This window comes from Gossypium arboreum, chromosome 5, assembly GCF_025698485.1.
Source record: "Gossypium arboreum isolate Shixiya-1 chromosome 5, ASM2569848v2, whole genome shotgun sequence".
NCBI lineage: Eukaryota > Viridiplantae > Streptophyta > Magnoliopsida > Malvales > Malvaceae > Gossypium > Gossypium arboreum.
Window position 1 is genome coordinate 91,400,797 of NC_069074.1, and position 13,688 is coordinate 91,414,484.

General features: G+C 32.1%; 2 protein-coding genes across 2 annotated transcripts; both read right to left on the reverse strand.

Annotated features, from left to right (window-relative positions):
- Window positions 1-2,043: 2,043 nt before the first annotated feature.
- On the reverse strand, window positions 2,044-4,592 carry LOC108450669 (putative disease resistance protein At3g14460). Its single transcript, XM_017748393.2, has 2 exons — window positions 2,297-4,592; window positions 2,044-2,213 (listed from the first exon to the last, which is right to left on the reverse strand). Exon 1 carries the CDS (start codon window positions 4,581-4,583, stop codon window positions 2,346-2,348), a length of 2,238 nt encoding a protein of 745 aa, XP_017603882.1. The 5' UTR covers window positions 4,584-4,592; the 3' UTR covers window positions 2,044-2,213; window positions 2,297-2,345.
- Window positions 4,593-4,635: 43 nt separating this feature from the next.
- On the reverse strand, window positions 4,636-5,988 carry LOC108451060 (putative disease resistance RPP13-like protein 1). Its single transcript, XM_053027941.1, has one exon. It carries the CDS (start codon window positions 5,986-5,988, stop codon window positions 4,807-4,809), a length of 1,182 nt encoding a protein of 393 aa, XP_052883901.1. The 3' UTR covers window positions 4,636-4,806.
- Between the last annotated feature and the right edge of the window lie 7,700 nt (window positions 5,989-13,688).

Here is a 13,688-nt window from a genome sequence, read left to right on the forward strand (position 1 = left end):
CCTCGCCTTGTCTCGCCTCACTTCAATTTGATTTTTATTAATTATTTCTAATCATTTAAAAACCAATATTTATTTTTTTTTGAACAATTTTTCTAAACATAATACCCTTTTAATAATCATACTTATATAAAAGTAAAATAATAATTTTATATAGAAAAACAAAGCAAGATAACCAATTATCATAAATGCTCTATATTCAATATTCAAAAAAATCCGCTCTACCATGTTGGAAGGTCTATTCATAATATGGGGAAAAGACTTCAGAAAGGTTGAAGTTGAATGTGATAATGCACTTTTTGTTGAATTGATTTGCCTTCCAGATGCCAAATTCTGCAGCTCAAAGAACTTCTAAACTGCTTCTCTCAAACTCTTTTGTTGCTCTCTCCCACAAATGGGAAGTGAAAGAATGAAGAATGGGAAAAGGATGGTGAATAAGGGATAACTGAATAGCTAGGGTTATTTATACTTGTAGATATTGGCTATTTTTAGCGAATGAGAGTCTCGAAAATCCAACCCTTATTTTAAGGAAAGTGAGTGGATGACTTTGAAATTTTTGCTTGATTCATGGGAGAGAAACCTTGAAATGAGGAGGGGAGTTGGACAGTCACATATGAGAATTTTGTGGCTGATTTTCAATGTTTTACCAAGTCTTGGGTGGCTGATTTGGGCACCTCTATGGACTAGGACTTCTTCTCCTTAGTGGACAGTTTGGGCTCCTATCTCCTTAACAAGCTATCCATTTTTGCTGACCCAATTCTTAAGTTGGGTTAAAAGAATTTTCTAAGCTCAATAAGCCTTTAATTGGGTCCAAAGGTAACCATATCTCAACCCTCTTTTACATGGCTTATGTTGTAGAAATGCTATAGCATTAAGGACCAAAAGGGTGAGCTTCAAGACTGGCTTTTCTTTCAGTATATCAACTGTCTCAAAAACTGCAATCATGTGTTTTAGTATATAAAATGATCAAATTAGTAAATTCATCTTAGTATCATTCGACAAGACAAAGTTGTCATAAAAATCTTAAAATTTTTTATCAAACACTTAAAATTTGCATGAAATACCAATCTAGAAGTGCTAAAGATAACTCTATGTTTTAGAGTTATCAGTTAGACAGGAGAGGCGACAGTGAAAAAAGGGAAAGAAACAAATGGCTGAGTAGTAGTGCATGTTGACTAGAAGCAAGGCCATTTATGGTGGTGGCTCGGTTCGACGACAGAGAGTAGCGGTAGTGAAACGCGGTCCAAGGCTTTAAAAAAAAAAAAAAAAAAAGTAGAAAAGAAGCAGGAAAGAGAAAGGAAATGTGGACCATTTGGTGGCTTCTCCGATCAGTGACAACATCGGAACAAGCAGTGATGACACAAGAGCAAGGTGATTGATGGAGGAGAACCCTAACGCCATTATTTTGAAATGAAAGAGAATGAGGAAAAGAGTTGACCAACGCCATTATTTGGACCGAAGAACAAATGTCGTAGTGCAGCTGTGGTGCATGCTAGCGACAGCTAAGGTTGGGAAAGAGAGACAAAGAATAGGAAGAAAAGAAAGAAATAAAATTGAAATAGGAAAGAAAAAAACAAGAGAGGGAAATAGAAAAATAAAAGGAGAAAATTGGATAAAAATGTTGAAATAAAAAAAGTTAGGGAATTAGGTCGATATTGCCTAAATTTAGGGAAATAGATTTATTTTAGAGTGAGAAACAGAAAATGCATCTTGGGAAAAACATTTTGTACAAAATGTGTATTCTTTTGACATATTAGCTTTTTTTTAGTCAAATGGTCAAATGTTCAATTTCTCTCCTACTTATATTTATATTTTTTTATTTCATATAGTTTAAAATTTTTTAATTAACAAATATATTGTAAAAAAAATACTAATTTGTAAAAAGAAAATGAGTTTTTGTAGAAAACGCATTTTCTATTTCTATCTCCTAAATCAACATATTTCCATAAATTTAGAAAATTTCGGCCCAACTCCCTAATTTTTTTTTCTGATGTTTTTGCCTAAATTTTCAGAAATAGAAGATAAGTTAATAACGATGGGATATCCTTTTCCAAACCAAATAAATCTATTCAAAATAAGAAAAATGTTATAAGAAAATGATTTTTGTAGTAACAACAAGATTGAATGAATTTTAACGAAAGAAGTGACATCTTTTTACTTTTCCTTCAAAGGATCTTTCTGAAAGTCCCCTTCCACCCCAACTTAGCTTTCAATCCCTGCAAATATCAATCAATAAATTTATACTAATTCCTATTATTATATTGTTCCTAAGGAAAGTTAGAATTGTTTGTTTTTGTACCTGTCCCATGACTCTGAAGAAACCAATCACAGATTTTGCGGCTCATCTTTCAATCTGATTCCCTCGGGATGACATTTTTAAAATCAATTTTAACAAGGGGAATGTGGGAAATCTTAGACCACTCTCGTCCTTTATCGCTTGAGCACTCTTCTTTCAGCAACGGACACCTAGAAATACGTAAATATCCAAGCGAGAGAAGCATGTCTTTTTTTGGAAGAGATGTTAGCTTGGGACAATTATCGATCACCAATTCTTTAAGAGAGGCGAGGTCTTGAAAGCCCTCGGAGAACATGAATTCCAGGTTCTCAAATTCTGAAAGGGAGATACGGGTGAGAGAAGGAGGCAGCATCATTCCAATCCCTTCTTCTGGGAACGACACCACGTTTGAGCATCCTCCACCTCCGATGGTCAATTTTTGAAGAGAGGTGAGTCTATTTAATCCCCATTCCACAAGTGACCTATAAATTTTGGGTGCGTTTGAGATTGCAAGTGATGCGAGATTGACAGGGAATCCCTCCGATAGAAATGATATGTCAGCCGAACAGTTGCACACACGTAATTCTCGAAGAGAGGTGATGCTGGCCATGCACTTAGGAAGGGCTCCAAATTTTCCACAACGATCAACTAAGAAAGCTCTGAAGCTGGTGGTGAGCAACCCACTTTCTTCAAAAGGAACCAAATTTGAACACGAATCCAACCAAATCTCCTGGAGATGGATGAGCTTGTCTAGTCCTCGTGGTAGAGATTTAATTCCAGATCTGAAAATTAGAATAGATTCAAGACAAGCGGTTTCCTCAAACTCTTGGGCTATGTATTCCAACTCTGGACACCCCCTAATTGTCAAATGTTTAAGCGTTATCGGAAACTTGGTGTTTGAAAATAGGCAACTCAGCTTTGAGCAGTGGGTAATATCGAGAAGTTGAAGCTGATTGCAAATATTTTTGTGCCCCTTCGATGACAAAGACATTAGAGATGGACACTTATAGATAGACAACTCCTCAAGAAGACAGAGGGTACTACTCATACTCTTATTATCTTCTTTTTCATCAACCAAATACTCCAAATTCTCACATTCTGCAATCTTCAGCTTTTTTAAATTAGGAGGTAAGTTATTCTCTGCAAAAGAAACCAAGCCTCGACAAACCTGAATATCCATCACCGTAAGGAATGTGAGCTCATGTAAGACTTGTGGCAGTCTATTGAGCCTACCACAAGAAGCTATCTTCAGAGATTCAACATGTGAAATCTTGTCAGGTTGCAATTCGGCTTCCTCGGCTTCCAAAGACTGCAGTTGAGGACAATGCTGAACAGAAATGAAACGATGTCCAACTAAACTAAACCCATGCTGTGATAGAGATGCCAACTCCTCCCAACCATCAATTTCAAAATGTTCTGAGTTTCCAAACCTCAAAATTGTCCTATCTGCTGGAATATTAAACTTTGAAATGTTAGAAAGAGACAAAGTTTGCAAAGAGGAAAGCTCCTTTGCAGGAGAAGAGCTATCATCCACCAGTTCTGCACACCCTCGTATACTGAATTTACACAGTGACGGGAAACTTGATATTGAAACAACCAATCTCGTACAGCTATGAATTTCAAGTTTTTGCAAGGAAGGAAGATGGGTAGGCAACCTTCCCAAAAATTGAGGACAGGTTTTGATTGAAAGCTCACGAAGTCTGGGGAGTTTCAAAACCTTCTCGTCTCCTCCACAAGTGTCCCACTCCTTCCAGTTTGGAAGACTCTCAATAGACAGAATCTCTAATGATGCAAATGGATTCAATTGATTTTCTCCGAAGAGCTCAACACCAATCTTCTGTACTTGATCGAAACCAATAATTGAAAGATCTTTTAACAATGGCAACCTTCCAACTGATGGTAGTGACTTGCAGTTTTTACAATTGCGAAGCTTCAAAGACGACAAATTCTTGAAGGAAGAATCTGCTATCCAAGACGAGAATTTTACACCCCCGTAATTCTCAATTATGAGTTGCTCAAGCTTTTTCTGAGGACGAAGAAAGTCCAACACCCGCTCTTCAACTTCTTTTTTCCTTGTACTATTCTCCAAGTCTGCACCCCATTGTAGTTCTAACCGGTCAATCCCTAGCTTCTCATTTAACTTAGCTTCCCTCGCATCTTGACCATTAACATTCTCCAATCCAGAAAGACAAAAATTACCTCTAAGGTTTGACAAATTTTTCAATTCTCTAATAAGATGTCCATCACCTTCCCCTATAACAAAATTAGATAACGTTTGAAGCTTGGTTAGCTGATCAAATCCGGAGGGCATCCTTTCTATGGAATCCGCACCTCTAATATCAAGAAAATGCAAGTTGACAAGGTTTTCGATCTTCGAGGGTAAATTTTTGAGCTTTGAACAATCTCTTAATATTAAAGTCTCCAAATGATAAAGAGTACACAAAGAATCAGGTAAACATTTACTTCGGGTTCTAGAAAAATTTAAGTAGCGTAGATGTTTTAAATTTTCAAAAAAGTCGGGCAAATCATGGATCTTATACCCACGCAAAGAAAGAACCCTTAAGTAAAGGTAAGAAAGTACGTAAAGAAGTCATTTGATAAAATGCTTCAAACTTCTTTACACTGTGAAACCAATCATCGCTAACATAAGCTGAGTGACGAGAACGATGCGAAAACTTTTGTTGCTTTTCACCCACCAGTCTGCAACATATTTCTCCTGCAACTAATTGAGCTAAATCATTCATAAGATCATGCATCACGAAAAGGGATTTGTCTTTACTAGATCTTTGAAAAAATGACCTTGACACTAGATCTTGAAAATATTGGTTTCCAAGACCTGTGCCTTGAATTTCAGCTTTTGATTGCAAGAAACCTTCTGCTCTCCATAATAAGATTATCTCTTCTTCTTCAAATTCATAGTCTTTAGGAAATATGGAGCAGTATGCAAAGCATCGTTTCAAATGAGGAGGAAGATAATGGTAGCTTAATCGCAAAGCTGGAATTAAGCCACATGGATCTTCTGGTAGGTCCCATATCTCGCTCTCATATAACTTTTCCCATTCACTATGATCGGTAACTGTCCGTAATAAGCTTCCAATGGCTTCTGCTGCCAAAGGTAAGCCGTTGCACCTTCTCACTATGTTCTCTCCAATTTCTTTAAATTGGGGATGCCCAGCAAAGTTTCTTGCTTTCAATGCATGCTGAGCAAATATGGATAAACAATCATGATGCGAGAGTTTATCCAAGAAAAACGCTTTCACCGGATCTACATTAGATGAAACCTTTTGGAGTCGAGTTGTTACAATAATCTTGGTTCCTGCTCCAAATGGACGCCGTAAGATGGTCCAATCACGGTAACTCTCGTTCCAAATGTCATCTAAAACAAGCAAGAACCTTTTTCCGGATAACTTCTCCTTCAACATGACTTGAAGCAAGTTCAAGTCATTCTCATCACGTGAGTCAGCATCGAGGGATCTTAAAATCGTCTTTGTTATGTTAACAGCATCAAAGTCATCAGAAACGCATACCCAGGACTTGTGATCGAAAGACTCCTTAATGCTGGGATCATTGTAAACAAGCTGAGCAAGAGTTGTTTTCCCCATCCACTCCCATGCCAACGATGGAAAGGACACAAACTCCATCGGAATTGTTACTTTTGAGCAACTCAAGCATTTCTTGCTTCTCATTGGCTCTACCAACATACTCCACAGCCCCATCCATCAAGGAAGTTGGTTGCAGCCTGGGCTTCTTTCCCTTGGAAGTTGCGCCTTGAGACATGATCTCACTCAACCCCAAACTATTTCTTCGAGTGTTCAAACTATTCAGTCTATCAGTGATTGCTTGTATCTTTGAAATCATCTTAGCATTGAACATAAAAGAGATTGGAGAGAAATTACCACCAGTACAGCAGGTTGGAATGAGTTTCTGTATCTTACTAGTGCTGGCTTGTGCTTGAGTTTTTTGGAGCTTGAGACGTAACTCTTGGTAAGCGAAGTCGTCCAAGATGTCATCCACATCGTAAGCTAAGTCTTGGAGATCGCCCAGCCAATTCTTCACACCCTCGTCCTCGTCCTTGATCTGCTTCTCCTCTGCATGGTTCAACACTGCTTTGATCTCAGGTAATATGGATTGCCACAGCTTGAGTTGCTGGTGGATTTGCCCGTAATCGGCCACAAAGTTGAGTACAGAGTCAAGCAACTTGGCAGACAAGAGCTCCAAAAAGGCAGAAAGAGCAGCCTCTCCAAAGACGGACATGAGGAATTGGGACAAAGAAATCAAAGAGAGAGATGGAGAAGGAAACGGAAATTGAGGGATAGAAATGGAGAATGGATTGTGGGGTTAACAGGCAAGAGAGTTGAAGTCAATGAATAGGACAAATGAGAGGGGAAAACCAAGAAAGTGGAGAACAGGTCTCGGTTTTTGGACGTAACGTCCAATTTCTTTATTTTATCCCGTACGAATTTCGCTTCATGATTTTTTTTCCCCAGCTAAAAATAACGCATATTTAATACATCATATTTTGTAAATTAATTCAGTAATTATGACTGTATTTATTTACGCCATACAAAGTTTTATGATTCAATGAATTTTAGTTATATACATTTATTTTAATAAATAATAATAATTAATATTTTATTATGATAAATTTAAATTATTAATTAACTTACTTAGCTCCCAAAATTATCATTCTAGAAAATTTTAATTTTTTAAATTTCTTTACATATTTTTATAATTTTTTGAAAATTTAATATTTTTAAAAGATATGAATTTTGAATTTTTATAAATATTTTGAGTTTTAATTTTTTGTAATTTTTGTAGAAAGAAACTAATTTGTTCATTTTCAAATTTGATAAGGATCAAAATAGTATTTATACCAATCAATTATTTAAATTATTTGAATTATTTAAATTATAAAATTCAACTTGATTCGAACTCAAAACTTAAATTATTTATTTGAATTGACTCTAATAATTCAAATAACTCAAAATTTAAAAATAATTTAATTTTTTGAATCAAATAAAATTTTATTTACCTTAATTTATGAATATCAAGTTTATTGTTAAATATTTAAAATTTAAATAGTAACATTTAATTATGCATTAAAAAAGAAATATTGAAGCAATATCCCAAGCCAAAGTCTGCCATCCTGCTTTACACCTGTCAAACTATAAATGCAATCTTCAAAACCTTTCTATCTCCATGCATCAATTCCAGATCCAGAAATACATTGACTTTAACCAACACTTTGGCTTTCTACACTCAATTTAATTTTAAATATATAGAGTTTGATATTTATATTTTTTATTTAAGTGTGGTTGAACATTTCAAAAGTAAAAATATATTACTTTAATTAAAATTTATTAAAAAATATTTTTTGTCTACGAAATAAAATTTGAGTTCGGGAGTAATGTTCCATTGAGAAAGATATTAACACCCTCATGATGCTTGATAATAAAATGAAACCATTAATCGTCTGTTATCCTTAATTTTGACTAAATAAATTTAACATTATTAACTTTCTAGAATACTACCTAATTTTCTTTTTTAAAAATGAATACCTTTAAAATGTAATTATTCATAAATGTGCAAACCATTTCCAAACATACGAAAAATATAATATTATTGAACTTGAATATGTATAAAACAAAAATAAAATATAACCTAACCTAACTGGCCTTTTTTTTAATTACAAAAACTATTCTCTTTCAAAAGCATTTACGTAAATGATTCTTTTACTACAGTAAAACTCGGTGTTGTTATTGTCATTGGTAGCACCACCCCTCGTAATTACCAAATTATTGTCTGTTTTAATAAAAAATTAATTTTTGAGTGTCATCGTAGTCATTGGCAACACCAGTATGTATAATCGTCCACCCGTCAAAAATACCAGTATTCTAAGAAAAATAAGTAAAAAATTATTTTAGTGGGTGTTGTCGTTGTCATTGGCTATACCAGTATTTATTTTTAAATGTGTCAAAGATTTTACAAAAAGCTTTTTTTTGTGTCACTATTCTCCTTAGCCACACCCATAGGAAATAATAATATTTTAAATAAAAAATTGATTTTTTTCACCCTTGCCATTGACTATACTGGTGTATTTTTTTAGTGTTATCATTCTCATTGGCGGCACCAGGCTATTTTTTTCCATTAAAATTTTTCTATTGCCACAAAAAATCAACACAAAAATAATCAATAATCTAGCGGTGTACTGCAAGTCGAGTTGTAATATTTTTAGTGTTATAATGGAACACTCAAGTATTCTAAGGATTGAACCCAAAAAATTTCAGAGACTAAGTGATTTATAACACTCTAAACCAGACCTAAATGTTACTATTAGATTGTGGATGTTACAATGTTCATAAAAACAATATTACTTATACAAATAATCTCATTCAAAAGAGAGCAAATAATTTTTTAAAAAATAACGCATTTTTATTACATTATATTTTGGTTAACAATAAATTAATTTTATTCAACGAATTTTAGTTATATACATTTTTTATTAAAGAGTAGAATTTATTATTTACTTTTTATTAAAGTTTTATTAATATTTTTAAAGAATAAATTATATTAGGATCATCCTAAAAGTATAGTTTTTAGATACCAATAAAATAGCGCTACATCATTAAATTTTAAGGATAACAAAGTATTATTATACACTCATCTATATCTAATATCTTCTCCAACTTAGTTTAACTTTAATTAAATTATTTAAAATAATTAATTTTTAAATTAGAAACAAATCTTTTCTTCTTTTACAAATTTTAATCATTTTATTTTTTCCATAAGTTAGTAAATTTTATTTTTGTGCAACCAAATTTAAAAATAATAATAATAAATTTTGTGCAATTTTTTTCATATCACTGACACATAATTTTGGTAATTATTTCACCTTGAACCACAAAACCCTAAGATTCGGGATTTTGGATTTAATGTTTAGGATTTGGGGTTCAATGTTTAGGTTTAAGGTTTAAGAATTTGGAGTTTATTGTTCAGGTTTAAGGTTTAAGAGTTTGGGGTTGCGAGTTACGAATTTAAGATTTAGGGTTCGAGTTCAAGGTTCAAGGGTTCGGGGTTATCAAAATCATGTGTCAATGACATGAAAATATTGTCTAAATGTAATTAAATAATTGAAAAAAGACTATGAATAATGTATGGTGAGAAGGGTCCATAAAATAATTTATTTATGGATGGGTGTATAATAATAATTCTATTTCTTTAAAATTTGATAATGTGGCAGAATTTTATTTGTGCCTAAAAACCTTAGGTTTTAGGATCATCCTTATGTAAGTTATTCTCATATTTTTAATTTCAAGTTTAAATTTATATTAATTATTTTATTTTTTTCTATTTTGACATTATAAATGTAATGATTATTTATTAAAATATGTATCTGTAAAACTTGTTTTCTTAAATACGTTTTTCTTTAAGGATATTTTAACACTCATGCTAGTCAAGTTCAATGTGATTGTTAATATCAATGAGTTTTTCACGGCTGTTGGAAGTTATTATTAGTCATGATTACAGTACTTTGACATCTATGGATAAGAGTAAGCGTTCGATCGAATCAAGTGAAAAAAATTTGTGTTAATCGAATTGATGAATCCTATTTTATTGTCCTAACACGATTTGAATTTTTTTTCAAATCGAGTCGAGTGAAATGAAATTTAAGTCAAGCCGAATCAAGTGAAATTGTTAGAGTTAAATTAAAAATTATACATGCTAAATTAAAATCTTGTTACAATATAACTAATTCCATGTTATAGCACATAAAATTGAAGTAAATATATATTTAAAAACTTTTTCAAAACAAAATAATAATAATAAATACTTTAGTGTGATAAACTTGAATCATTAATTAACTTATTTAGGTCCCAAAATTATTTTTTTAAAATTAAATTTTTAACTTTCTTTATTTTTTATAATTTTTTAAAAATTTTATAATATTTAAAAGTATAAATTTTGAAAATTTTATAAATATTTTGATTTTAAAATTATTTTGAATTATTTTGTAATTTTATTGAGAGAAACCAATTTGCTCATTTTCAAACTTGACAGTGACCAAAAGGGTATTTACACCAATCTATTATTCAAATATTCGAGTTATTTGAATTATAAAATTTAACTCGATTCGAACTCGAAACTCGAATTACTTATTCGAGTTGGTTCGAATAATTCAAATAACTCGATTCGATTAACTCAAAATTAAAAAAATTTGATTTTTTTGAATCGAAACGAGTTTTGTTCACCTCTACCTATGGATGTCAAGTTTAACGTGAAATATTTAAAATTTAAACAGTAAAATTTAATTTAATTTTAAATATATAGAGTTGGTATCGATATTTTTATTTAGGTGTGATTGACCAGCTCAAAAGTAAAAAATATTACTTTAATACAATTTTAAATCAAATTAAAATTTATTTAAAAGATAATTTTTATCTATAAAACAAAATTTGAGTTCGGGAGTAATATTCCATGTGAGGAAGATATCAACACCCTCATAATGCTTAATAACAAAATGGTTCCTTTAGTCATATGTTATCCTTAATTTTGACCAAATAAATTTAAATTTGATGCCTAAAGGTTCACTTTTACAAAGTAGTTTATTTTGAATTGAATTTATATAAAATAAATTATCTAGTTACACCCTTACGATAAATAATCATGAAATGTTCTAACGGCACTTGACGATAACTCAAAATGATTAACATTCTAGAATACTACCTAATTTAAAAAAAACACAAAATGAATATTTTTTATTCATAAATGTGCAAACCATTTCCAAATATATGAAAATATAACATTATTGAATATCAATATATATAAAACAAAAGTAAAATATAAACGAACCTAAGCGATTTTTTTCATTAATATCTAAAACTTTTGATTAATTACGAAAAATAATCCTCTTCCAAAATTATTTACGTAAATGACCCGTTTATTACAGTAAAACTCGATGTTATCAATGTCATTGGCGGCACCACCCCTAATAATTACCCAATCATTGTCCGATTTAATAAAAAAATTAATTTTTAAGTGCTGCCGTTGCCATTGGCGACAACAGTATGTATAATTGTCCACCCCGTCAAAAATACCGATATTCTTAGGAGAAAAAGAAAAAAAGGAACATTTTATTTTAATGGGTGTCATCGTTGTCATTGGCGGTACTAGTGTTTTCTTTTAAATGTGTCAAAGATTTTGTAGAAATCTTTTTTTGTGCCGCCACTTTCCTTAGCAATGTCCATCAGAAAAAATAATTTTTTAAAAAATTAATTTTTTTTTTGTGTCGCCCTTCCCATTGGTGGCACCAATGTATTTTTTTTCAGAAAGTTTGAATTTTTTTGGTGCCATCATTCTCATTAGCGGCACCACGCTATTTTTTTTTCCATTAAAATTTTTTGTTGCCGCTAAGCTCTTTGGTGGCACCAGCCCCTACATATACTTTTTTTTAACATTGCTATAACTGTTCAATTGAAAAGGAGAAAAAAAAAGGAAAGAGAAATATTGTGTTTAGTAGAAGATGAACAACCCAATGTTTTTGGTGTACATTCTTTACGATGAAGAAATTGTAGAAGGTGACGTTAGTTGTGTATTTCAAGGTCGATAGAGTGTAGGTATGAGATTCAATAATACTATGAAGTTGGAATAAATAAAAAGAAAGATTAGTGCAAAAATAGCTCTTTTTTGTGGAAGGGTGATGTCAAGATTATTCTACAAGTTTCCAATTTCAAGAACACTTAATGAAGAAAATAAATGAACAATTACAAGAAAAACAAGCATCGTATTTATAGACTTAAGTTTTGCTAATTATCTCCCTAGTAAATATGCATTAATCAAGCAAATCACTCAATCACACACAAATCCCCCGACAACAGCGCCAAGAACGTGACAGTGCACACCAGTGCTAATAATCAGCACAAAAACAATCAATAATCTAGTGGTGTACTGCAAGTGTAACAAGTCGAGTTGTAATATTTTTAGTGTTACAATGAAACATTTGAGTATTCCAAAGATTGAACATAAGAAAGTTCAGGGACTAAGTGATTCCTAACCAACAAGAATGCAACAAAGAAGTCTAGCTGACTACTCGTTAAATTCTATATTACAAAAATTCATGATCAAGGTTAATTCCACTAATTGGCTACCAAACACTAATAAGGACCAAATTGTATAATCGTAAAACTATGAAATTAACAGTCCCATTAGCGACAGTGGTTTGTTGACTTCTATGTTGTTGATCAATCTTTGGATTAAGGATCTAAAAAGCCTAAACTTCTAATTGGCTTAATTTTAACTTTCGGTCACCATTTTACCAAATTAGACGATTTAGTTCAGTTTAGCTCTCGACATCACCAAACTAACTCAGGATAAATGAATTGATGCTCAATAGGATCTCCTCTCGATCTCATCTATCTAAATGTTTCCTTAAATGCGTCAATTATAAGTTTTAAATTTTATTCAATTTAGTCTAATTTTTACAATTTTATCATTATACCAAAAACTAACTAAACAACATTTCAATCAACCAACCACCATAAATTTAGTTATCCAACATCATTTTCATACAAACAATAGCCCAATAAATATTCAAAGCATACATTAGATTAAGCACAAAAAGTAGGGATAAGAAAGTTTAGTAGTTTCTTGATAAATGCTTGAAGGACAAAATGTACGCAACAATGGAGGTGAGAAAATATCAGCAAAGATCAAAATTTTAAACCTTTAAGATGAAAATGAAGCTGAGCTATATTAAAACCTTTGGATGAAATTGAAAATATAAGGTAAAGTTTGAGCACTAAAATGTAAATAACACCTAGCTACAGTAACAACTAATTGACTAACAACTAAAAACTAGAAAAGTAATAAACTAAAACCCTAAAAAGATGAAAAAGAAACAACTACTTTGCTAAAAAGATGATAAAAAAGTGTATGGAATAATGTTAAAGGTGGCTCATTTAAAGTTATCAGCCAACAACTAAATACAATGCAAAATTTTGGACAAAAGTGCCCAAGACGTAGAATTTTGGTTGGGGTTGGTGTTACATAAAAACTATCCCTACAATCAATTTTCTCTTCGTCCAGAAGTGATACCGCTAAACCCATGCTTTGATATTGTGATACCCAAGACAATATCAAAATTGGGAGTATTGGGGTCTCGATGTCGCGATACCCATTCTCAGTGTCGTAATACTGATCCTCGGTGTCGTTATATCATTGGAGTTGGCCTCAATTTTCTTCACTGTAACACCTTCAGGGATATCATGACTTCCATGGTCTTAGTGTCACGATACCCACTCTAAATGATGATTTCCTTGAGCTTGAGCCATTATTAATTTCCTACAACAACTCAATCACATTGTTAGGTCCCCCATGGTGCCATTTGGCCAATTTGAGTTTCAAAAGGGCATAAAACTAA

Excerpts from the sequence above, each read along its gene's own strand:
- LOC108450669 (XM_017748393.2), bottom strand. The coding sequence starts at position 4,583 with ATGCCCTCCGGATTTGATCAGCTAACCAAGCTTCAAACGTTATCTAAT.
- LOC108451060 (XM_053027941.1), bottom strand. The coding sequence starts at position 5,988 with ATGGGGCTGTGGAGTATGTTGGTAGAGCCAATGAGAAGCAAGAAATGC.